The sequence below is a fragment of the Mustela nivalis genome (genome assembly GCF_964662115.1).
Source record: "Mustela nivalis genome assembly, chromosome: 11".
NCBI lineage: Eukaryota > Metazoa > Chordata > Mammalia > Carnivora > Mustelidae > Mustela > Mustela nivalis.
In genome coordinates, this window is record NC_139030.1 from 93,864,772 (window position 1) to 93,890,642 (window position 25,871).

Below are 25,871 nucleotides of genomic sequence, written 5' to 3' on the forward strand. Positions count from 1 at the left end.
CTAGCCAAATGACATTCAGCTAACACAGCACATACCTGCAGAACACTCTTTAGTTCCACACTTCATTCTCAAAAAACAAAACAAAACAAAACAAAATTTTAAAAAAACCCACAAAAATCTATTTATAATACTGATGGTTCTGAATGCTAGGTATATCTTCTCTGAAATATCATGAGGAATAAAAAGACTCCATAAAGACTGAAAATGACAAAGGTCTTCGTTGTTAGGAAAATTCTTGAAACCACCGACTAATAAGTATGATGTATGGCCTAACCAAATTCTGTAAGAGGTTAGATCAACGGGAACTTTTTTAAAAACCAGAGTAATCATAGGAATCACCGTGGTTTCACAAAGAATATACTATTGAACTAAGCTGCATATTTCCTTTAGAGTGATAAGGACATGAGTTTTTTAGGTAAAATCTGATTTTTTTAAAAGATTTTATTTATTTAACAGAGAGAGAGATTTTATTTATTTAACAGATTGTGAATTTACTATTCACAAGTAGGCAGAGAGGTAGGCAGAGAGAGAGAGAACAGAAAAGCAGGCTCCCTGCTGAGCAGAGAGCCCAATGTGGGGCTCGATCCCAGGACCCTGAGATTATAACCTGAGCCAAAGGCAGAGGCTTAACCCACTGAGCCACCCAGGTGTCCCAAATCTGTGGTTTTTATGAAATGAGAAAGCGTTTGCTAATTGCTAGTAAATTAAGTATGTTTGGCTGAAAAATCATACCCACAAATTGTTAATTAATAAAAGTCAGCTAGAAGTGTCATAGGAATTGTATGTTTGTATTTGTCCTGGTCATTAATAATATCAACAGTTTGGATGAAAACCAGGGAAGTGAATCCTTATAGCACAATTGCAAAGAAGAAAAGATTCCAAATTCAATTTGTTTTGGGTTCTGACTCTTAATTTTTTCCTGGGCATGTGAATTAACCACCTCCCAAGTTAATGAAACATTAAATTTATTTTGAGATGAAGAATTAATAATGGCTAATATAAAATAGCATTATATTCATTCATGTGGAGGTGAGTAGCAAAAGTTAATCCAAATTCAATACAAGCCAACTATAGGATGTAAAACTTGATAATGCAACCTTAAATTGTGATCATACACTTGCTATATCCCTGGAGCTTAATTGTTACATTGTTTATCACACTGATTAAAGTCACATATGATGCATGCATTCCATCTGAATCTCCACATTTTGTAAAGTATATCATCTAATTAGAATGCACTGTAAAATGGAATCAGGATGGTGATAGTTCTGGAAACTCTTCCATGCAAGGAGAAAAAATAGGAGTCAATAATGTTCAACCAGCAGAAGTGAGATGAAAAGAGAGAATGTGAAATAGATAAAAGGCTAACTAGCTGTGTGTGTGTGTGTGTGTGTGTGTGGCCACAGATATCATAACTGGGACTAGTGAATTAAATTTATAGATGAATATATTTTCAAGATATAAGGGGAGACCTAACAATTAAAACTCTCTAGTTCTGGAACAGGTTACTTTGTGAAGTAATAGATTCCTCTTTGGTGGAAGTATTCAGAGGGTGACTGGCCACCTCTCAGGAATATAATGTGCAGAATTCTTAAGTAGATAGATAGAGGGAAATCTTAAGGTTCTTTAAAGCTCTTAGATTTTAATAAAGGACAAAGAGCTGAAGAAGAAGCTCTCGTACTCTTCTTTGTAAACCTAATGTTCACTATGGAATGAAAAACACAATAGGACTTCCATAAATGTCTGTTGAACCAAATTGATAAAAATGAAGAAGCTATATATATAGTAGTACAACACACACACAAGAAAGAAATGAATAAGAAATCAATGGAAGTAGAAAATGGACCATTTTATCCGATCAAATTTTTGTTCTGTATGATGAAAATTGGATGTAATTCTTAGACAGTACGATATTTACCAAGACGTTTGAAGAAATTCTCCTCTTCATCTCTTCCATTTTCCATTCCACTCCCTGGGCCACCTTCAGAAAGCTTCACTGCACTGGTAAATTTGACCTGAGGGTAAAAAGGCAATTCTTTGTTTTTATACTAAACCTTGCTTTTGAAAAATAAGTTATTTAGAATATGAAGAGTACTTTAGTTCTTCTGACTTCCACATCTGGTTAGTCAGTCAGTATGGTTTATTCCTATGTACCAAAGAAAACAAGACTTATAACTAATTTGAAAGAGAGTCTAGTCATAGATTGAAAGTAAATAATCAGGCATCCTGAAAATAATTCAGCAACTAAATGAGATGTTCTTAGAGATGTTTAATTTCAATAAAATACAAACTCAAATTCATGAACAGCAAGCCATATTTATCCTTTACAAATAGCATCACAGTTGAGAATGAGACCAAACTGAAAGAAAAGCAAATAGAAAGTTTCAAATCTTTATGGAAAAAAAAAACAGTATAAATTAATTTATAAAGTACCCTATAATTAAAGTGAAATAATGTGCTTTGGGTTTTTTCCTAAGTATTTAAATGTGCCCTTGATCTTGCCCTTAGGCCAAGAGTACTTAAAATTTTCAGCATGCAAGGAAGCTATGTGAGTAAGCCTCGCATACTCTTAATATTTGGCCAATATTTTAGCAAAAGGATGTGAAGGAGGAATTATATTTTCTAAATGTCTTATGAGGTTGATATATTCTTTATATAATTTCAAAATATTACCATTAAAATAGATAGAATAAAACTGGTTTTAGTGAGATTCAAAGCAGAAAGATTATAAACAAATGATTTAGATATAAAAAAAAAAGTAACTCTTGCCATAAGCTGGAAATTATAGTGACCAAGACCTGGATCATGTGCAGGGAATGCTCTTGTAGGAATTGGATTTCACTGAGAATCATTACCTTTTTCAAATAGTATGCTGTTACAATACTTAATAGTATTATGAAGAAGCACTTAATGGGAGAAATCCTGAATTTCTTTATCCTTTTCAATAGGGAGAATTGTTTAAGTACTCACAAAAAATAATGGAAAGAGGATGAAGTGCGTGTGTGTGTGTGTGTGTGTGTGTGTATGTTTGTGTTTTAATACATAAAGAGAATCATTAGAAAATTCTGCATCCTTGGGTAGGAGCTTGAAATGTCAGGAATTTCACATGTATGTTAAAAGTTAAAAATAGTTGGAAAATACCAATTTGGATGCCTTTCATTTCTTTTTCTTGTCTGATTGCTGTGGCTAGGATTTCCAGTAGTATGTTAAATAAAAGTGGTGAGAGTGGAAACCCATTTGTAACAACATGGATGGATCTAGAAGGTACAATTCTACATGAAATGAGACAGAGAAAGACAAATATCAAATGATTCCACTCTTGTGGAATTTAAAAACAAAAAACAAATAATAAAAAAAGGAGAACAAATAACAGACTCTTAACTATAGATAACAAAATGGCGGTTAGTAGAGGTGGTTCCCAACGGGAAGTGGGAAGTGTGAAACAGGTAATAGGGTTTAAGAGTACACTTTTCATGATGAGCACTGGGTACTGTACCAAATTGTTGAATGACTATATTGTATACCTGAAACCAATATAACACTGTTAATTGTTATACTGGAATTAAAAATAATAATAAAAATAAAGCTAAAACATTAAAAATACCTATGTACATATCTAGATCTGCATTATAATTTTATGTAAATTTTTTGTTACTCTTTTCTTCCTTTCCATAATAGCCTACTACTTAGATATCTTAGTTTTCATTGTTCATTTAAGTTTCTAAACTTTGCTCAATTTGAAGAAAGTTTCTTCAACTCTTTCTTATTTGGCCCTTCCATGTGTTCAACGTTTCTTGGTCCTGACATTTTTCTACCAGCAAATCCAACATTATCTTGTATAAGTGATGCCCTGTTTACCTTGGAACTTTGCCTGATGAAAGAGAGGCGGTCCACAGAGCTGATGTCTAGAAGGTCCTCCACACCATCTGCTAGGCCTGAGAGGGAGGACCGCTTCAGCCAGTTTCCTATTTAATAATTTTGAAAATTTAGATCAGTATAGAATTTTTCTCCCAAATGAATTAAACAGAAATGTCAGCATGTGCTCAAAAAGCAATGAAAATTACATGGCTTGCTATACACTGAAGTGAAAACAAATGGTTTTCAAAATGTATATGCTTTGAATATTGGATTATAAAATGACAAGACCGAGTAAGACCAGAACAAAATGAATTTGGGCCTCTTTGGTGAATAAAACCACAATCCATCCAGTTCTCCTTGACACTTTTCACATCTTCCGATAAGTCCTGTTGATTTTACCTCCTAAGCATTTATCAAATCTGTCCACTCTGCTGTACATGGTCAATCACCCAGTCCAAGTTTCCATTACTCATGCCTGGACTACTAAACAGCTTTCTAATTGGTCTCCCTCAACCAATATGCTCCCTCCAGTATGTTGCCCATGCAGTGATCTTTTAGAAAAAGCTAACCTGCTTGCATTATTCCCTTGCTCAATATCCCAGCCGGGCTGCGTAGGGCTGTAAGACAAAGGCCAACCTTACCTGCAAGGTCCACAGGCTTTAGTCCCCATTGCTCTGTCATAATCCTGCAGACGCTCTTCTCCTTGTCTCGTTTCTACTTCCCTCACTTCCTACTCCCTCACTACTTCTACTCCCTCACTATTCCTAATACTTTTACAGATTTTATTGCTACCACTTAGTACACTTTCCTTCTTCAATCGCCTAAGTACCCTGAAATCTTAGTATCACTTCCTCCAGGAAGCCTTCTCTGATCTCTGCCTCCTCCTCCCCATTTAGGTCAGACCTTACTGCATACATTCACAGCACAATATATATTTCCTTCATAAAATTTATAGCTTCCAACCACACTTAGTTGTAGGATTATCTGTTTGACTGACAGTCACCCCCAATAGATTTTAAGTTCAGCAAAGTTGGGCACTGTGTCATTTTGCTTATCGTTTAATTCCTGATGCCTAACATCATAGTGTTTGGACACAATAAGTGCACATAGTTGGGGTTTGAGAAATACCTGCTGAAAAAAGATGAATGAATGAATGAGCCAGCTTAAGCCTTGTGACTTGAAGGCTTTCCTTTTCTCTACCCTACCATGCGTTGCTTTGATTATGAGTTGATTTGAGGACATGGCAGGGAATAAGAGAATCCATAAATAAATACAGACATACTTTTACCTATGGGGAGTTTAAGTTTCTTCCGGAGGGAAATTCTGCGGGACCGTGAGCGGGTGCGACGATCCGAGGTGGTCCCTGAATGGGCAGTGGTGCATTCTGAAGTATCCTGTTCAGACTGGCTGCTGGTGTCACTCGCCGCACTCTGGGATTTGAACATCTTGCGCCAGAAATCCTTCCGCCCTAGGTTGCCCCCTTGCATTTGTTCATCGCTGAAAGCAAGCAAAGGGTAGAGTTAAATGTCTGATAACACATGGGAAATTCTCTTAAATTTCTTTCAACTTCCTGCCAGTGATATTTTGCAATTCATGCAGGATAATCTTTGATGGGCTGGGATTTAGGATGAGTCAGAGGGGAGTGGAAGGAGTGAGACCAAGGTTGACTCTGAGGTCTTCCTGGAAAAAGTCATGTCTCCGCTGGCAAATAGAGGTAATCATTTTTTCCCAGCTTTAATAAAAAGACCAAATATTATCACAGGTATTCATCTGTGGGTGTGAGTCATAATAGTAAGAAGCACTTATGATGTCTAAATATTTCACTTTTTTTTTTAAGTTCCCAGAGGCTTGTGCAGTACTGTATGTCACTTTCCAACCCCACCCCAGCATAGTATAATTCTCGGCACTAAATAAGCTCACAAAAGATATTTGAATAAATGACTAAGTGAAATGTAACCACACTCAGGGGCTGCATCATTCTACAACTGTTTACTAAATTATTTTCATTGTGCCTAATGATTTCTCAGGGCAAAGACGCTTAAGTAAGGTTTAAAAGTAAAAAAATTAATCCAACTCAATATGCCAAATGAGGACACATCCAAAGGGATTTTTGACCAAGACATTTCACAAGAGGGAAAAGACAAGTGGCCAATAATATGCTGAGGTTAATCTCACTAGAAATTGGGGGACGGGGAAGGTCCACTGAAATGGGATCTCTATTTTCACTCATTAAATTGGTAAAGATTAAGGGAGGGGGAAGAGAAAGCAATTGGTGACTCTCATCCTACTAGTGATGAGATAGATTCAACCTCTCTGAAAGGTAATTTAGTAATATGGTATCCAAAACCATTATCTACAGCTATGATAGGGAAATCCAATTCCTAGGAAGTCAAGAAAATGATGGAAAAACATACTAACATGTAGATAAATACAAGATGATCAAATGCCTGCTGAGGTATTATGGGTTAACACTGAAAACTGGAAGCAATCTAATTTTAAACTCCAGAGAAACAAATAAATTATAGAATTTCTATCTGATGGCATATTCCATAGTCATTAAAATCCTATTTTAGAAGACGACTGATATGGGAAATGTCAAAGGTAGATAGCAAAGTTAGAAAGCAGTTAATTAATGGGTGAAATAGGATAATTTCATGTTAAATAAAGTACACAGAAAAGCATGTGTCTGTGAGTTTTCTTGTACACGTGCTCAAAATTGTACCCAGCACACCAGAAATTTACGGTGGTTATCTCCAACTGATAGTATTTCGATTTAAAATGATTTTTCTTTGTTTTTCTGTTTTGCTACATTTGCCAACTTCAGCAACATATATTACTTTAGAAATTTGGGGGGGAAAGGTCACAGAAGATACTTAGTAATATGTGATGAAATTTGTTCATGAAATTTTAGGTAATGATTTGTCTATAGGCTTTGGGATTGAATCCAGACTCTACTCAAAATTCAACAGTACTGTGTAAAGCAATCATTTTCTGGAGACACTTATATGGAGTTTCAAATTTTACCTCTCAGAATCTCATTAGAGTACTAAATACATTTTATTCTTATTTCAAACCAGAACACTCTGGTTATCATATATGGTATGCATTTGTGAGTTTAAATCAGTGTTTCAGGATTTGACTTCTCAGTTGTTTTATTTTCTTACCAAACGATCACAGTGTACGAAACATTTCTTGCCTTTGGGGAATGTGGAACACAATGATGAGCGTATGACCACATGGTCTACGTGGTACAACATTTCAGTAAGATTTACATTAACTTTGTCCAGTGGGCGTGTATCGATAATGAGTTTCAGAGGATGAACATATAAAACTGATTTTCAATTGAGTTGGTGTGACTTTTATTTAAGGAGGAAGAAGGAGAAGAGAAGGGTCTGAAAGGGAGGGAAGGGCAGGAGGCAGGATAAAGGAGGAACCAGGATCATCCACCTACCTTTCCTCAGTCCTACACGGGGTATTGGCATGCTCCTCTCCTAGGCCCACTCTGATCAGGGAAAAGCTCTATATTTAACATTCCATGACATCTCTCCAAACAGAAATTCTTATGTAGAAGTATATTAAAACATGTATCTTCATTCAAGGGTCAAGAACAGACCCATGCTAAGGACCCACGTGAAGTGCTGTGATATCGGGCAGTGTTCACAGAACACTGAAGAAGGAGAATATTTTGCAATCTGGAAAATGAGATCACCTGTGTAGAGGGTTTTATTTTTAAAATCCAGTTTACTTATTAGATCATTCTCATTGAACACAGTAGCTTGATTGTTGCTAGTGCTATTTTGGGGTGGAGGAAGCCCTCTGTCCTTTTTCTGCTCATACTCCATATGTAAAGATTTTTAATTAGTCTTGTGGCTACTCAGCTATAGAACTTTGCCTTTTAAAATAAGTCTTTTCATTTAGAGCCTCTGTTTGACTTTTTACTATGTCCTTAAAGATTTCTTGGAACATCACATTTAAGAAAGGAAGTTAAAGGAAACAAACAAACAAAAAAAACCATGATGGTAATGTCACACTTTTTTCCTTTCATTGATTGTCTGCCATTCATTCATTCATTCATTCATTCATTTATGAAATAGACATTAAGTGTTTACAGTGGGGGCCAAGTCATAAGCATTGGGGTTATAATGGTAAGCAAAAGCTCACATGGTCCTAGACTCATAGAGTTGATTTATCTTCTCTATACTTTTTTCCAGGCACTTAGAGACAGTCTTTAAGATTTTGAAGGGCTACAAGATCTATGTAGGCTTTTGTTCTTTCAAGGTTTTCCTTACTTTGTGTGAATTACCAAGGTCCTATTTGATCATGGTGATTTCCTTGACTATAGAGAGGGTATACCTTAAACATAGAATACCCTGCAGAATTTCTGATAATCATTCTGCAATCATTTCATAGTAACCAAGGTTTAGGGAAATAAAATTGTGTTTCTTAAATGATGTTCATATTTTAAATACTGATCACACCATTTGTGAGTAAATAGTTCTCAAAAAGAAGCATGAAGACAAATGAGCCTTGCATAGAACTAGGCTACATGTTCAGTGTCTACAGTAATTCTCTCATTTTCTGGAGGCACTAATTTTAAGATGTTTTTGACTTTGGCATTATAAAAAGTGAAGATAAACACCTTTTGGAACACTGGAATGGATCTCAGGAGAAGACCAAGGTGAAATGGAATGGAGTTTATGTTTTAGCTAAATCTGAGCACAAGAGTTTATCTTACTTTTTTTAGAAAACCTTCATCAAGCACATTGACAGCCATTAATACTTTTAAATAACATAAGTTATAAGTGATTTTAAGCAAGAAAGTATATGACACCTCCTCCCCACCTAGTTACACATGCTATTTTTCATGATTTACCTGCAGGAGTATGCACGAGAAGCATATGGGGTAAAGACTGGAAATGGGAAATGCTGTTGGGGAAGCTTCCCATAAGCATGAGGTTGGTTATTTATGATTTGGGTCTTTAGAGTTTAGTGGCTTTGGGAATGAAAAGTAAAGGGCAGAAGCAAGGCAAAGTTCAAAGAAAATGACAAGCAAACAAACAGCAGTTAGGAAAACGGAATTTCTTACAGTAAGAAGTGCTCAGCCCACAGCATTGGAGAGAAAATCAGTGCTACTTACTGCTCTGGAGTCTGTGAGGGGCGACCAGACATGAAGCTACGACATTCCTCAGGTGCAGAGGACCCCTGGCCTTTATCCACAATGCTTCCCGCTTCTGACCTATGCAAATGGTGCAGTCCACCAATCAAACAGAGCAGGACACCACTCCTCAATACTTCATATACTTCATAAAGCAAAACACTCCGTTATCAACAACATATATTGCTTGCAAACCCTATGTCATCATGAGTCTATACAGTATGAAATTGATATCCTACCATTTGATTCATGATCTCACTGCTTTATTGTCTAAGAATACCACCATCAATGCAGAGTCATTAACTACAAGCAGAATTTTAAATTTAGGAGTTTCTTTTAATCTCAGTAAGTGACATGTTTTATGGAATGGGCATACAATAAATGTATATTTACTAGAATGAAAAACAACAGGGCACTGCTCAGCTATTTGTATTTTTCCATGTTTAAAATATTACTTACTAAACAGGAGGATATGGTATCAATAATTGCTTTTCCTCTTTGGACAAAAATGTAAATTATCTATGGAGAAGACTAACACACAGATAACATTTCACCATATTGTTGAGATCTATGAAGGAAAGGTCAATTATATGCAAGCCTGAGATCAACTGAGCTCTGATTTATAGAGAGGCAGGATATGTTTGATAGTAAACACATCCTTTTTCTAAGCTCCAGCTGTACTGTCACCAGTGATACTATTTATACAAGATAGTTCCACCAGCCCTGCCCTAGAGTCCCACACCATCCTGGGAACCACATGGACAGTACAACCAATTACATTCTACAGACATAAGGCCAACACGAATATTTATAGCTTAAGTTTCTAACCTTTTACTGCCTGCAGTCTTAGATTCTGATTCATTCTCCTCCATCTTCTTCCCTGGTGCCAACTTCTCAGCACTGTCAAGCAAAGCACTGAGGGCCACTCTTCTGAAGACATTTCCATGAGCCTCTTTGATAAACTGGACTAGCTGACGAATGTCACAATACAGCCCCTGTTTGGATGCAAGAAGGAAAGTATGGCGAAAGTTGTGTGATTAAACAGTTTTCACAGGAAGAGAGGGAGAAAGTAATTCCCTAGGTTTAGATCAGCATGAGAATCATAAAAGGAAGACATTTTACTACAGTGAACCAGATGGTACCCGGTTTCTCTCCATTGTTCCTATGGCAACACTAGTAAGAACCTTGCCTGTCATCTTTAGTATGAAAAAGGATGGTTACCATGTTCCATATTCAGAAAGTTGGCTGTATCATTAGAAAGACATCAATTTACACTTTAAACCACTGGATTCCCAAGCTTTAATTTTCTCTATTATGACTTCTGAAGAGATGCCTGCAAAAAAAAGGCAATCAGAAGTTTTTTTAAACTAGAGATTTCAGTCCCTCTTTAGCTTCTCCAAATTTTCTGTATCACTGTGATAAAATATGCTAAGTCCTCTAGACACTTCTAATAGAGCCTGATTATTCAAGGATAGTGTATTTTGCTGGACATATTTAACAAATGTGTATGTTGAAGCCCATTTGAACATGAACTTGACTATGAAGTAAAGATGATGCAGGGCCATTAAAACCAATACGTTCATGAGTCCACAGTTAAAAATATGTATAGGACCTTTTTTCTTGAGATATTAACCTTTTCACTCAGCATTTCCTCCTCTCTCTTCAAGAAGGTGGTTACTGCATTCTTTGCCTTCGGGAAGGTTCATGGCAAAGCAAGACACAGAAGCCTAAGAAACACTTACCTTGATAGCTTTGGTTTTCAAAACCTAAGACCACTGGAACAATCATGCCAATGAGCCTTAAAAAATCAGAAGGAACAGTAACTGAGGAAAACATGGAAAGAGAGTTTTTTCAGTCCTCTGGGCAGAAAGATCTTGTGCTGTCATTGTATTCTTTGATAGCTTCCCCGTAGAAGGGACAAGACACCAAAAAACAAGGGTTCCAAATTCATCAGAGTGCCCAACCCTAAGCAGAGAGCAGTAGTGAAATAATAGGTATGGACTGATGGTTGAGATCCATGGAGTTCTTGGGTCCTAGGTCCTACCAAAGACTTGGGATCCTTGCACCACTCTGTGAAGTAAAGAAACCCCAAAATGTTGGGATTCGACTTTCAGCCGTTCTGGTAGAATGGGAGTTCCAAGTCAAAACCAAGATGATTTAAAGAAAATCAAGAAATACAATTATTTCTTCTACATACGATTTTGCAGACTAAAATGTATAAAAAGTGCTCACATGTATTATAATAAACTTTTCAAAGTACTTCTTGCCATGAAAAATTAACTGCATGGATGGTGTCCACGTTTTTCTCAGACTCTAAGAACTTTACCGAGGGGGCTTTGACAGCTAGCAAAATTCAATTCCCTTTGGTTTAGGGTTTAAGTTTATCTCAAGTTATGTGAATAGTCTCAATGGCTAAAAAGCTTAAAATAATTCCCTGATTTAGGTAGCTTAGCAGATAGTGTCAATATGTATAAATATGCAGATTTCTACGTAAAAAGTCCCAACACGTAACATTTGGTAAGATAGTGAAATATAAGTCCTTTACTCCCCAGAGAGAACTGAATTCATCTATTTGTGTGGATTCATTAGTCTTTTTCATATCTACTTTTTGTATCCCAAACCACAATTTCCTTGGCAGCAATTAAGCACTAACATGTTATAGCCCCGTCCTTCTCTCACAGTTCTTGTGGCTTTAGTGGTTTAATTAACACAGTCATTTATGAGGAAGTAATTAAAAAATTACAATGTTCTATAAGAGAAAACAAAACTAATTTCAGCAGCAGACTCACATTAATTTTTTAAAGTATGTTTCAAAAATGGTTGGTTTAATATTCTTTAATATTTCATGAGCTAATAGGCTGTGTTGAGCACAGCCTTTCTCTTTAAGAACTTGAAGTACCTTTCAACTAGCTCAGCAACCACCACAGAACTTATGAAGTGGAAGAGGAAGATATGTCAACTTTCAAGTGATTTAATGAGTAACAAGGAGAAATGTGTTACTGAGGCTCTACCATGAGCTACTGGTCACTGTGGGAAAACAGAGATTTTAACTTTAAGGTACAGACTTTAAGACTTCAACTTGTCTTTCTCAGGGCCACGACAGAATTTTCTTAGAGTGGAGACCAAGAACTCCTGTGGGAAGAAGAGGTGAACTTCTCACCAGATTCTCAGGGCTGTGCAATTCATGCGTGGTTGAAGCGCAGCGTGTGATAAGGGACTTAAACATGGCGCTGACGATGATGCCTTCCACGTTTTGAGCTGTGGATTTGTTGTCCACCGTGGTGAAGTTATTTCCAAACCCAGCCTTGTCTGGAATGCAAAGGCACCAATTCAAGGCAATGTTTCCATTAAGCTACACAGGTTAAGGAAGTAATGAAGTACATAGCACCCAGGAACTAATGAAGGGCTACATGAAATACAGAAATAAAAGATTAAAGATATCCCTAGGTTTAATCATCTTTATGCAGACTTGGAGATAAACAACTCATAGTCTCCCTCAGAGTCTTTACTAGGTTATAGTCCATCATGTTGTGGAATGTTTCTATTGGTAATCTAAGCAAAGTTATTCATCCGTCATTGGAGAGAGAATTTATTTGATTCAGCCTTTCTGGGGGTGAGGAATGCTGTCTTCTCAGTGGAAATCCTTCAGTCATTCAGAAGTAGGGGTGGGGTCAACCAGGTGAACAGGGCAGGAGGAGGCAGAGGCAGTGAGGGGACCTTGGTGGGGGGCACTGGCAATAAAAAGGAGACTAAGTTCTGCCAAGAACTGCATAGAACTTCCATCAGCTTCTTGCTCCTAGACTGTGTAGGTATATGGAGAATGAAAACCTATAACCTCTCTTAGAGCCACTTCCTTATGACTCATTGAAATGTGAAATGCCAATGAAATGAGGCCATCACTCTCTGGTAGCATTTTTTTTGCCAGTTTTCCATATATCCACAGACATCTTGTAGGGGACACATGAGATATTCCGGAACCTTGCCAGAAGATTTCTAATGACTGTGAGCCACCAATGGACTGTAGTGTCAGGGTGTATGCATCTCCAGAACAAATCAGATAAGGACCTGTGTGTTTGGTTGGCTGATTCACCATGAGCCTCTTCTCAAGAGTCTCAGGGGGGATTTGTCACCTTGAGGTAATACACTTTATCACTAACCTTTCACTGTCTGTGTCAGCTGGCAGGGGATTATCCCTAGATTTTACATCATAGAAAGAAATCTTTTGGTCTATGCTTGCAGTTTCTATCTCAGCTAGCTTAAAAAAAGAGAAAATAGGAATTTCTCTTACAGTATCTCAACTCTAATTCCCACTTTATGATTTTTAAAAATTTATAATGTGCTCAGCTTAAAACTTCTTTGAGGATATACATTATTTTAGGGGCTCTATAAAGGAACAATATTTTTTTAATGAGGTCACCAAACAATAAAGCCTGGGATACAAATAGGGAAATTGGTTCCAAATTCATCAAATAGATCTTCATTATAGATTAATCAACTCTCATACATGTATCATATAAACCACAAAAGGCTATACTAAGACATTATCTCTTCCCAGGCTCTAATCAAAATGTATATGTTACTCAATTCAGGCTTCATACAGCATTTCATTTCATTACTCTATTTGCATTTGAGTGGTATTGAAGGTGTTTGGTTTATTACGAATGCAGTTGGTGTTCACTGGCCCCTTACACCACAGGTCTCTTTGGTGGGGTTTTCTTAAAGCCATGAAGTATAAAATGGTGTATGGGGCTATCTATATATCCATTTGCCTGTTTTTTAAAAAATTCAGTATATATTTAGGTATAGATGAGCATATCAAAATTATACTACTATTACGTTTATATATATCTTTTCTTTCCTATTTTATTTTGTGAAAGAAATCTCCAAGGACTGTGCCTGGCATATAGTAAGTACTCATATTTGTTGAACTAATGAATATACTCCCTTGTTCCGTGATTTCTGCCTCAATTGTCATATAACAGAAAGTCGTGTGAAAGAGAGAGGAGTGCCATGAGTGATGGCTTGAAGGGCCAGCTGTGAGGATGCCACGACTTTACCAAATCCCTTTTGCTGAGGAAAGTTGTCATCACAAAGCTTCCAAAAACGTGTCATCAAAGACAATGTGCGAGCTTCTCTTATTGATAGTTTATTATACACACACACACACACACACAATCTTTCCCTCTAAATTCTATCCCCACATATTCAGGGTACTTCTGAAACTCTACCTGCATCACCTCATAGCGATCTCTCCTGGAACATGGCACAGCTTTACTTACTGTCAGTGACAGGCTCCATACAGAATCCTAGCAAAGCATGCAAGAAGTCCACTACATTATTGAGAGAGTCCTTGTTCACATAGTCCCTCATGGTTTGTCGGAATTGCATCTTATCGAGCTTGTATAGCTTAGTGAGGCAGTTCTGGGCCTGCAATGAAGGAAGAAAAGTGGAAAAAGTCACAGGTACCAGCTTAAGCTAGGGATACCATTAGTCTGAGACAGAAGCCTGCAGAAGGCAAAGGCTTCCATCCATCCCTGCTGGCTGCTGCAGGCCAACCCTGCTAGTCCCTCTTGTCTGAGCAAGAGAGGGGCAGAGATAAGCTGAGCAGTACGAAGGACTTTACTCTGAGAAAGGCTGCCCCAAGTAAAACCCAAGGCTAATGTCTAATGCTGGTGCCATAAACAAAAAACAAAAAACAAAACCCCTCAGTCTTTTCACCAAGATCAAGATTTTAAGGTCTCAATGAAGAAAAGCTCAACGTGTCAAAAATTAGGCAGGTTACAGAATTGGTCGGTCAGGTTTGAAAAACCTCAAAGGCTTTGTGTAATGGGAAGAAGTGTGCCACTCCTATGTTCAGCTACTTTGAACTTCAGTAGATTTAATTGAGGGGGCAGTGAGAGGGATGCAGGAAGTGGGTATGCAGGGTCCTCTTATCTGGCTAGGAGGGGAAGATCCTTGAAGCAGAGGGGAGGCATAAAATACAGGCAGGTCTCATTTATTTCTTTATGTGTCTGTATTTGAATGTGAGAGTTTGATATTTAAATAGCAATTAGCCTTATAGATGTGAAAGCCAAGCAACCATTGGCTAGACCCTAATACTCACACTTATATTGCCAGCAAATAATTCTGCCATCTGGCAAAGGGAAAGGGAATAATTCCACAACAATCCCATAATAATCAGAACAAATGAAGGTACGGTCATTGGCTGCAGAAGGCCACAGGCAGAATATGTGGATACTCTCTGGTGTCAGCCTCCCAGCCTTCTCCTACTATGAAGAGAAAAATCACACATGTTCAGTGCTTTGCTGTTAAAACATGTTTCTTGCTTGTAAGTACATAACCTTTGACTTTCACACCTTGTGATTTGATGAGCATCCAGTACTATAGTGGAGGAAGCTGGGGCTCACAGAAGGCAAGGATTTTGTCCACGTTGACACAGTTCACAGCAGAGTCAAAATTTGGACTCAGAGTCTTGCCCTTTACTGAGGTTATTTCTCTTATGATACAGTAGTCCTATGAAGAATCCAGATAATGATTGGGGCAAACATTATTTAGGTACCACCCACTTTCCAAAAGAACTTATGATGATGGACGAATGAATAGAGATTGGTTGCTCTCCTGAAGAAACATTCTGTGTAAGAGATATAAGGAAGTCCATGACAAAGGAATGAAATGGGGAAGTAACAGAAGACTCTAGGTTGAAGGAACAGGCTAAGGAAAGGGGGGTGGTTGGGTGAGGACCACCTTAACTGAGGATGGAAAACTTTGGACAACCAGGCACAATCTTGAAAGTCAGATTGGAGAAAGCAATCCCTAAGAATTCAAACATACAAGGTAGGCCCTTAATGGTTTCCCAGAAGAAAAGTTAAGTTATATCATTACTTTAACAAATCAAGGACCAGAGAAAGATTCTGGAAAAATCTGAAGAGAAATAGAAAGATTTTCAAAGGCCAAAACTTGGAATTCGCAATAAATTTCTTGGTATAACCTTGCTGTAATCCCCCCATCTGTATCCCAAAGTCAGGTGAATTGATAATTGTTTTCATTCTCCCTTTACTAGGTCCTAGAATAATGAGAAAATAAGTGTTTTTATTCCAGAGAGGTTATTGGTTGCTAGATCTTAGTCAAGCTCCTTTTTTCCCTTACAAAATAAATGTTGCTTGCTATAAAATTATGTTTTCAAAGTATTTACTTAAAATATTTCCTGCATGAAGTAGTATTTAATTATTATCCTATAAAGAATTAGCAAAGATATTCATTGTTACACTTACAAAAAAATTTGAACTTCTGAGTTGGAAAGTACTGAAGCACAAATTATCTGATCTTTACAAAATATACCAAAGGCAGCATAATTTCAAATCCATTCGTTAGAGGCTATCAGAATGTCTGAATGAGTTCCATGGGAAGTTTAAGCAAGAATCAAATCAGACTATCAAACCTTAAACATTTTGATTCTCAATGAATAATCTAAACTTCTCCAAGAGATATAGAGCTGTCAGAGTGAATTTCCTTTCAATAGTTTGGGACTACCTGCAAATGGTTAAGCTAAAAATACACATGCTGGAATTATTAAGCAGTTTGACATATATCATTAATCTTCTATTTCTTCCTCTCTTCCTTTCTTCCTTCCTCCCTCCTTCCCTCCGTGTTTTTTTCTCTCTTTCTTTCTTCTTTAAAGAAATATAGAGGCCCTGATCTGGTAGAAGAAATACTCCTAACATCTTAAAAGTTAAGTGTTCTGAAAATGCAATGTTTTAGAAATTTGTAAAGAACCAGCTCCTTGAAATAGACTTTTCCAGGGATCATGTCTCAAGTTTGTATCTCTTGGACAATGTGTTTGGAGAGGCAAATATAGTCTCTATAATGAATATTAAGCTGGGCTACAAGAGAATGGAAGAGTTGCCCTCTAAGTCAGGAAAGCTGAGAAGGCAGGTGAAAAACTGTCTGGACAGCCTGATGGGAAATGTCCAGTAGTCTCATCAGGAAAGCATAGTGGACGACTAAGCAGCAAGTGATCTCTCAAGTGGCTTCTAATCACCTGTCCTATTTTCTCCAAGTCTAGAAAGACAGATTCTGGTGTCAGAGCCAGTTCAGACCTCCAAGCAAAGCATGACACTTATTATATTTAATGTGCCATTTCATGGAATTGGTCTTCTGTATGAGGAGTGATAATAACCATGAAGGCATTTATTCATACTGTGATAGAACTAAAAATCAAACAATAAAAATCACATACACACGCTCAAAGATGGGGCTGATTTCAGCTTTCTATTGCCTTATTATTATTGTTATTTTGATTTTTACATTTTGAGCCTCAAAATCTAGATCTTGGTCAAAGTTGTCATGGTTCAGAATTTAGAAGTTAATTACTGTGACTATAACCCCCCATATACAATCAATGAATATAATACAACATAAAGCATATAAAGGACAGAGACAAGAATGGATAGATGGGTAGATGATGGGTAGATGACAGAATGAGAAAGAAACCCAGCATGCTAGTACTGTGTGAACATTTCATGACAAAAACTAATACCAAGAAAAAATGGGTTGGCATTAGATGTTGACATGATCCTAAAACTCTGCCGTCATATGCCAAAGGGTTTCCTGGACTCAAATTTGCATAAAACCCTTATTTTCAGGAGGATATTTTCTTACAATTTCAATTCAAACGTATGTATGAGGCAACTGTCCCAGCGTGGACTTGCTATGGAGGTGGGTTATTGCTCAAGAGTGAAGGGAAAAGTAGCAATCAGCTGAGGCAAGCGAAAATGAGCAGGAGTAAGATCATATTCCATGACAAAATTGTGCTTTGCAAGCCCAAGCGCAGAGTTTCAAGTTTCACACAGTTCAAAGGGACATGATCTCAAATACGAAGGAGTCAAGGTTCATTCTCAAACAAAGCAGCCAGAACATGACGGGCTACTTTTATAGTCCTGTTTTGTCCCAATAAGGGCCATTTTCCATACCTATGTAAGAATCACAAACTGAGTCCTAAACTTTGACCCCATTCTTTAACATAAAATATGTTTCTATTGTACCCAGGCAAATGATCAAAAAGTCATTCGTCACAGCCCCTCAGAGGCTCCTTAAATACATTAATCTTTGCCAATGTCTTGCAAACTTTAATTCACACATTCCAATTATACACCCTTTCACCAACTGGGAGTTGGCCTGCTTAGGCAGAAGGCAGACGTGTTTTCCCAATTAAGCTTTCCTAGGCCTGGGTTTTTGAGGTCTTGAGATAGGTTGTGGGAATCTTCCCACTCTGAACCATCATTAATCATGCCTATGCAATGCAATATTTTTCAGGGAACACTGACCCTCATTGTCAAAGGACTCATTTTTAAATTGGAGGCAGGGAAGGAGAGGAAATGGAATCTACTGTAATTCTCTTACATTCTCTCGGAATACCTGGTGTCTCAGACGATCTCCAGAGAGCCCTCGATGTCCTTCTCCGCAACCATAGGCACATCCCAAAGACTTCACTATTTTAATGAGCATGGTCAGAGCAAGCCTATGGTTGCTTACAGGTGTACTTTCATCCTAGAAAAGTCACAAAGCCCTTTTGGTACTGCCATTCCATTTTGTGATTAAACCGAGTTTTATATGTTTTATGGTGAGCACGTACAGCTTGAAAAACAGAATTGTCAAGGGCTCGACAAGCACGTTAACCTTTCTAAAATCCAGATTGCCTTTTAAAAGAAAGAAAAATGTGCATTTTGATCATCCCCTAGGGCTAAGGGATATAAAGGTAGACCTCTTGATTAGAAAACATGCTTACTGTATCCTTTGCAGACTATTAGAACCACCTAGAGAGACAATGGGGACTATCAGTGATGAAGACAAATAGATTTTCCCAGAAGCTACCCCCATCATCAGGTTTCTGATAGTACCACCAGGAAAGGATTATTGCTAAATTCCTGGAACTGATAAAAGTCTGGAACTTTGAAATCACATGGCAACTTCTGACATTTTTAAGGGACTTTCTAATTTTATATTTTCACGGTATTATAATACTCACGCACCAGCAAAGTGAGAATATAAAGAAATTTGTCAACACTCAGCTTGTTTCTTCCTTTGCGGGTAAATAGGAAGCTTTCCTGAGATGAATAATCAGAATGGTTATCATCCTCTCTTTTGCCCCATTTAATCCTTGCTGTTAGTGAAGGACACAGCTTCCAGAAAAATGAACTTCTGTGAATTATCTCCAAAGAGGCAGAAGGATCTTAATAATTTCCCTTTCTATATCAGTTTAATGTGCAGAACAAAGGAAATAATGGATAAGCACTTCCATTGTCATGTGGAACAGGTGGCTAAGCAAATGATATCTCACACTGAAAGTACTCCAGTGTGGGTAGAGAGTGAAAGAGATGGTGTTACCAAGACGACATCCATGATATGGAAAGGTAGACTCCCCTCCCCTAAAGTTACACAGTTGGTCCTCCTTTTCTAATCTACAGCCTCATGTAGTGGATGCAGTTCTGAGATGCCCTCTGCAAAACTGAGCATTCTCTGAGCCTGGAAGTGTTGCTGGCTGACAGCTCTCTACTGAGATCCTAACTAGCCATTGCTCTTAGCTAAAGGAGAGTTGCCTCACCTAAGGTTAATGGTCTTCCTGGTAGCAGTATGCTTCCAATGGCTGGTCAAAGGCATGATGCAGATTTAGGGGTATAAATGTGGGCACCTTTTCTCCACCTGGAGATTACTTTTAAGGAGTCATCCTTGCTTTAGAGCCCTCCGTGTGATGAGCTGAAGTCTGTTACAACTACACTGTAGTTCAACTTCTCTCTCTACCTCATCCTGCTTCTTTTACAACCTCATAGTTGTTGATTCTGAGAGGCCGCCTCAGGAAACTTCCTGCACACACATCTCCAAATCTCAGTCCATTTCCTGGGCACTCTGTATATCTGATGGTTGCAAATGGAAGACTCAGAAATTATCAATAGAAACTTACTAACTTATTTACTATATATACAGCAATTCAGAAATGTTTGGATTCACATCTTAGCTCCATAACCTTGGGCTGGCCACTTAACCACTGTGTGCCCTACAAAATGAGAATCATAATAATATATACATATTTTATATTTCTTTTATATGTATTTATATGTATTAAATACATAATTATTTATTTATTTATTTATAGGTGTGGGATGCTGCTCTCTCTCTCTCTCTCTCTTTTTTTTTTTTTAAGATTTTATTTATTTGTTAGAGAGAGAGAGAGATACAGAGCGCAAGCACAGGCAGACAGAGTGGCAGGCTAGAGGCAGAGGGAGAAGCAGGCTCCCTGCCGGGCAAGGAGCCCGATGTGGGACTCAATCCCAGAACGCTGGGATCATGACCTGAGCCGAAGGCAGCCGCTTAACCAACTGAGCCACCCAGGCGTCCCTGCTGCTCTCTTTTGAGACTACTTTGTGCAAATTAGAAAAGGCATTCCTGTGGGTATATGAGTTAGAAAAAGATGAGCCCTTTCAGTAGATGCATCTCTTGGTTGAACAGTTCAGTGAGCAGAGTATAGGCTGGATCTCAGTCCTTCTTGACTCAGCCTTAGCCACGAGCCCTTGTGTGGTGCACTGACTGTACAATTAAAGGCAGTAAGTAGTGCCTCAGATAAGTTCACCCTAGGTAGGTCCTGATTTGGAAGATAGGTTTATACCCATTTTTAGATTACTGTATGTTCCTTAAAAAAAAAAAAAAAAAAAATCCCTAGCTCCAAAAGCTCTTAGTAAATATCTATTCAGGTTTGGCTTTCTTTACACCTTCAGATGTCCTTAGGATTTAGGTTCCTCTTACAGGAGACATCAGAAAAATGTACCAAGCTACAGACAGAAATCAGGACAGATATTAAATAACATTTCAAGCTCTCAGTATTAGTTAGTGACATATATAGAAATAGAATTAGATCTTCCTTTCTGAATTAATAAATTCCCCATGCTTCTGGTATTACTGCACTGTAAAATTAGATAAACTCTCAGATTCCACTGAAAATAACAGAGATTTAGGGCAGAAGAGACCTGTGTGAATCAGAAATACATGGACTTAACCTATGGTTAGGTTTTATTTTATAAATTATTTGTTTTACAAAGAGTACTTTTTTCCAGAACTATGAAATATTGATTACTTGGTGGTTGTTTTGAAGACTACATATCTGACTTCAAAAAAATTCCATCTAACCAAGAGTGATAACTTCTGTTCAAATACTGTTTACATTATCAAGTATCTAGGATACTAACTGGATTTTAAATTGGCAAGAGACTTGCAAGTCTACAAAAAGAAATCATATGCAGATACCAGTTGGGTAAAATTTTAGAACTAAAAGTAAAAATGTAATACTAATAACAACTTCAGAAATTCTTAGGATACATAACAAAGCCCCCTTTAATTTAGTTCCAACTGTCTAAGCGTTAATAATAAAACCCTATCAAAATTTCACAACTCTTTATTTTTTTTCTTTCTATTTTCTCTTGAATATTATATTGGATAAAATACCATCGATTATCTCTTTGAGTAGCCAACTTATATTGAAAGATAAAACATGGACATTTAGTAAGAGTGAGATCTGAGGATTTTTGGATTATCCTCAGCAATGTATGAAGAGTTAAGAAGTTGGCATCCTTAAGCACTGGAAGATACTGTCAAAATTGGAAAATACACTCGGGATTCTTGGGTAGCTCAGTCAGTTAAGCGTCTTCATTTGGCTCAGATCATGATCCCAGAGTCCTGGGATCAAGTTCCCATCAGGCTCCTGCTTGACATTCAAGCAGTGGTAGAGCTAATTTCCTGGTCATGTTATTTCTTTAGGGTAGTATCTCAGTTATACTATATGACCATCACTCACAGTCTGTCAAGAATACCTTTTCTCGAGATTTTCAGGGTCTGACCAGTGAAGAGCCTGCTTCTCCCTTTGCCCACTGTTCCCCCTGCTTGTGCTCTGACAAATAAGTAAATAAAATCTTAAAAAAAAGAATTGGAAAATACACATTTATGATTAAGTCAGAGGAAGAAAATCCTAAAGAAAGGATTCAGGAACCCAAGAATATTGGGAAAGAATATTTGGATGAGAGACTTAAAGTATTAGGAAGATAGTAGACAATGAGATGAAGAAACACAGATGATCAATGCACATTAAAAATGGATCAAGTAGGATTAGAAAGAGATAGAGAAGAAATTAAAAGAGGAAGGAGCACCACAACACTTATTCATAGTTTGGATAATTATGTAGATGGTAGAAATCTGCACACGTCATCTTACACCTGTAAACACTTGACCTTGATGTGTACATCCTGACATTAGATATTCAAATCTTCTGTTGATTTCCATTTGTTAACAGTATTTTCCAACAAAAACCCTGAACTTAAATCAGTGTAAGTTATGTGAATTCAAACTATGGTAATTCTTTTTTCTTTCTCTCTCTCTCTCTCTCTTTTTTTTTTTTTTAAGTAGGCTCCATGCCCACCATGGCACTGAGGAGCCCAATGTGGGGCTTGAATTCACAGCCCTGAGATCAAGACCTGATGAAATCAAGAATAAGACACTCAGCTGACTGAGCCCCCTGAGAGCCCCAAGCTATGGTATTTATTTAGAACTCAAAGTAAAGAAAAAAACTAATTTTTGGCATTAAGTGCAGAGATCATAAGTGAGGTGTTGCCAAGGCAAAGGGAATTAAATTCAGGAATAATCAATAATAAGAAAGCTAAAAACATAAGTTGTGAAACACTGAGATATGAGAGCACCGAGACTAGTCTTTGAAAGCAACCAATTAGCTGAACAAAATTCTTCCCTTTCTTCAACAGTGATTGAGATTGGCTGCCAAAAAAACGTGCTCCTTAGATCAAGAGAAAAAAAAAAAACATCATCTTGTGGAAAAATTATACAGCTTGCTATGGACTGAATATATTTTCCCCAAATTCACATGTTGAAGCATTAACCTTCAATGTGATGGTGTTTGAAGATGTGGCTTTTGGGAGGTAATTAGGATTAGATGATTTCATGAGAGTGGGGCTCTAGTTTGATGAGATCAGTATCCTTATAAGAATGGACACCAGAGGACTCTCTCTCTCTCTCTCTCCTTCTCTCTCTGTGTGTGTGTGTGTGTGTGTGTGTGTGTACAGAAAAAAAGAGGCCATGTGAGTATACAGCAAGATGGCAGCTACCTATAACCCAAGAGAAGAAGCTTCAGAAGCCTCGCTGGCACCTTCATATTGATCTTCCCAGAATCCAGAAATGTGAGAAGAGAATTTCTGCTGTTTAATCCACCCAAACTATGGTATTTTGTTATGGCATTCTGAGAACAAAAGAGTTCTTGATTTGGTCAGACACTGAAAAATTTGAGAAAGAGGCTATTCTTGACAGACTGTGAGTGATGGTCATATAGTATAACTGAGATACTACCCTAAAGAAATAACATGACCAGGAAATTAGCTCTACACTGCTTGAGTGTCAATGGTTTTTTTTTTTTTTTTTTTAAGATTTTTTTTTTTTTTTTTTGACAGAGAGAGATCACAAGTAGGCAGAGAGGCAGGCAGAGAGAGAGAGAGAGAGAGAGAGGAGGAAACAGGCTTCCTGCTGAGCAGAGAGCCCGACGCGGGACTCGATCCCAGGACCCTGAGATCATGACCTGAGCCGAAGGCAGCGGCTTAACCCACCGAGCCACCCAGGCGCCCCGAGTGTCAATGGTTTTTGAATTGAGAATACCATTTCATCTAACCATTTCTACTAATGCCTGGTGAGAACCCACTGAAGAGATTTCTAGGCTCACGACTTTCTTTAGGGACTAGTTGTGATCAAATTCTTGGCAAGCAAGCACTGGAAAGAAATTAGGGGCAACATTTCTCGAGAACACAGAAGGTGGTTCACTCATACCTTCTCTTGGTTCTTATCATTCTTCTCATAAGGTCCACCTCCGCCTCCGCCTCCTCCTCCGTCACCTCCTCCACCACCTCCATCTCCACCTCCTTCTTCTCCTCCACCATCTCCAGCTCCACTAACGGAAGGGCCCCCGAATCCACAGGGTGAACTTCCAGATACACCTTTGAACTGGAAGGTTCCCTCACTGGCTCTTTTTTCTGTAGTTTCATGTTCCTTGTTTTCACTCTTTTTTCTGTTCTTTTCTACACAAGGCACCACACCAAGTTGAAGCAAGCATTCCACAATGTTTAGTGCTACATCACAGATGCGAGAACTGATGTCATGATTCAGGACAAGATAAACAGCCTTCAGAACCACCTGGAGGGAGAGAAAAAGATGAACAGAAGGTGATTAGTTTGCCTGAACTATCTCTTCCTACATAGATTTTGTTATTTTGTTTAATACATTTCTTTTAGGCTTTTCTATGTACTTAAGCATAAATAATTGAGGTAATTTTCAAATGTGCCTATTTAAATTGCACTGGGACCTTGTGTATGTGCTTAAGTATAAGTCACCCAAAGACATAAAATGTATGTATGAAAAGAAAATATTGTGTATTATCTCACTGAAGTATTCCAAAACTTATCATAATACTGTTAATAGGGATACTGAAGAACAGTGAATTAATGGAACCATAATTTTTCACCTAAATGGAAACTGGTTCAACTGATTTTTTAAATCAAAGGGTTTTAATCCTCTGCCTTTCACTTTCTGTCATAAGAGATAAAAAAACAATGATTCCCTCATCCACATAAACGAGAAACATTTAGGCATTCACAATTGTATCATTATTGACACCTCAATTTTAAATGCAAAATATTTGCATGTTTAAATTATGTCTTTTCATTGATTTTAATATATTAAATTATTTTCTGAGCCCGTTTTCTAATATGAAATAAAAAATGTTGTGAAATATAATCGTAAACTATAACAACCCTTTCATTTGCTAATAACTATAATCAAGACAGGCATTCTTGAGAATGCAAGTTTAAATCTTTTAATGGGGTTCTATTCATTTTCCCTTGCTACCCAGGAGGTTTGTAGTCATGTTGCTTGTATAATAAAAGAAAATAAACTGAGAACTTTTTACTCTTAATTCTAGAGAAACGAGACTTAGCCTTAGCCCACACTCGTTTATGTGTATTTTACATAAGCATATTCAGGATTTGTTAATGTTTTTGGATTATAAAAATATTCTGAGGTCAGATCACATCAAATGTAATGCTTGAAAAAAAATAAAAAGGGAAAGTTGCCTTGGTGATGGTTGACACATTTGTGAAATTTTTTATATGGGTAGCCTTTTCATTTTAAGGTTCAACATTGCTAAGAATCTATTTTATAGCATTATAAAAACTGGATCAAAGAGTCATTATCTTTCAAGCTTTGGTAAGAGAAATTCTTGCTTCTTACTGAAAGATCAAGCATGCCATTCTTGTGGACAAAGTTATTAGTCCCATCGATATGCTCCGTGTCCTCTAAGTAGCTGTAGTTTATGCAGGAGTCTGTGAGGCTTCGGGGCAGATTTGCACATGCCAAGGGTTCATGTGGCATCTCCGGGATAGGCACCTGGTTGCAGAGCTTCCTCATATGCTCACTGAAAAAGTCTGCGTAGCCTACGTTGAACGATGCCAAGGTGGTGTTGAAGGTTGCAACTGTGATTGTGGAGATCTGGGATCGCACTAATAAAAAGAAAGCAGTGTCTTAATTTTCCCCATATTAGCTCATGACATCATGTCAGGCAGTTACACTCTCATGGTCACAATCAGAGCTGAGGCTGTTGTAGATGTTTGACTTGGAGGCTCAAAGCTATTCTCAATTCCCACAAAATGGCCTTGGGTCAAGTCCATGTGACATTTGGCAAAAATGAAAGTTACAGAAAATGTGAATTCCAACTGGCTTCCTTAAGACCCAGGCTAGAATTTAACTTTTGTTTAACAGGTGGATTTTA

At 37.6% G+C, this 25,871-nt stretch overlaps 1 protein-coding gene across 16 annotated transcripts in view; it reads right to left on the reverse strand.

The window, feature by feature from the left end:
- Window positions 1-25,871, reverse strand: part of UNC80 (unc-80 homolog, NALCN channel complex subunit) — a 228,264-nt gene that overhangs the window by 148,036 nt on the left and 54,357 nt on the right. For 9 of the 16 annotated variants that reach the window (XM_082691598.1, XM_082691599.1, XM_082691595.1 and 6 more), the window contains exons 12-21: window positions 25,334-25,602; window positions 23,879-24,241; window positions 18,413-18,559; window positions 14,293-14,440; window positions 12,174-12,322; window positions 9,842-10,008; window positions 8,996-9,094; window positions 5,141-5,355; window positions 3,859-3,965; window positions 1,919-2,015 (exon numbers count right to left, since the gene is read on the reverse strand). In XM_082691598.1, the coding sequence (XP_082547724.1) occupies window positions 1,919-2,015; window positions 3,859-3,965; window positions 5,141-5,355; window positions 8,996-9,094; window positions 9,842-10,008; window positions 12,174-12,322; window positions 14,293-14,440; window positions 18,413-18,559; window positions 23,879-24,241; window positions 25,334-25,602 (1,761 nt within the window). The remainder of the gene's footprint in view (window positions 1-1,918; window positions 2,016-3,858; window positions 3,966-5,140; window positions 5,356-8,995; window positions 9,095-9,841; window positions 10,009-12,173; window positions 12,323-14,292; window positions 14,441-18,412; window positions 18,560-23,878; window positions 24,242-25,333; window positions 25,603-25,871) is intronic. The other 7 variants (XM_082691601.1, XM_082691602.1, XM_082691596.1 and 4 more) reach the window with 2 other exon arrangements.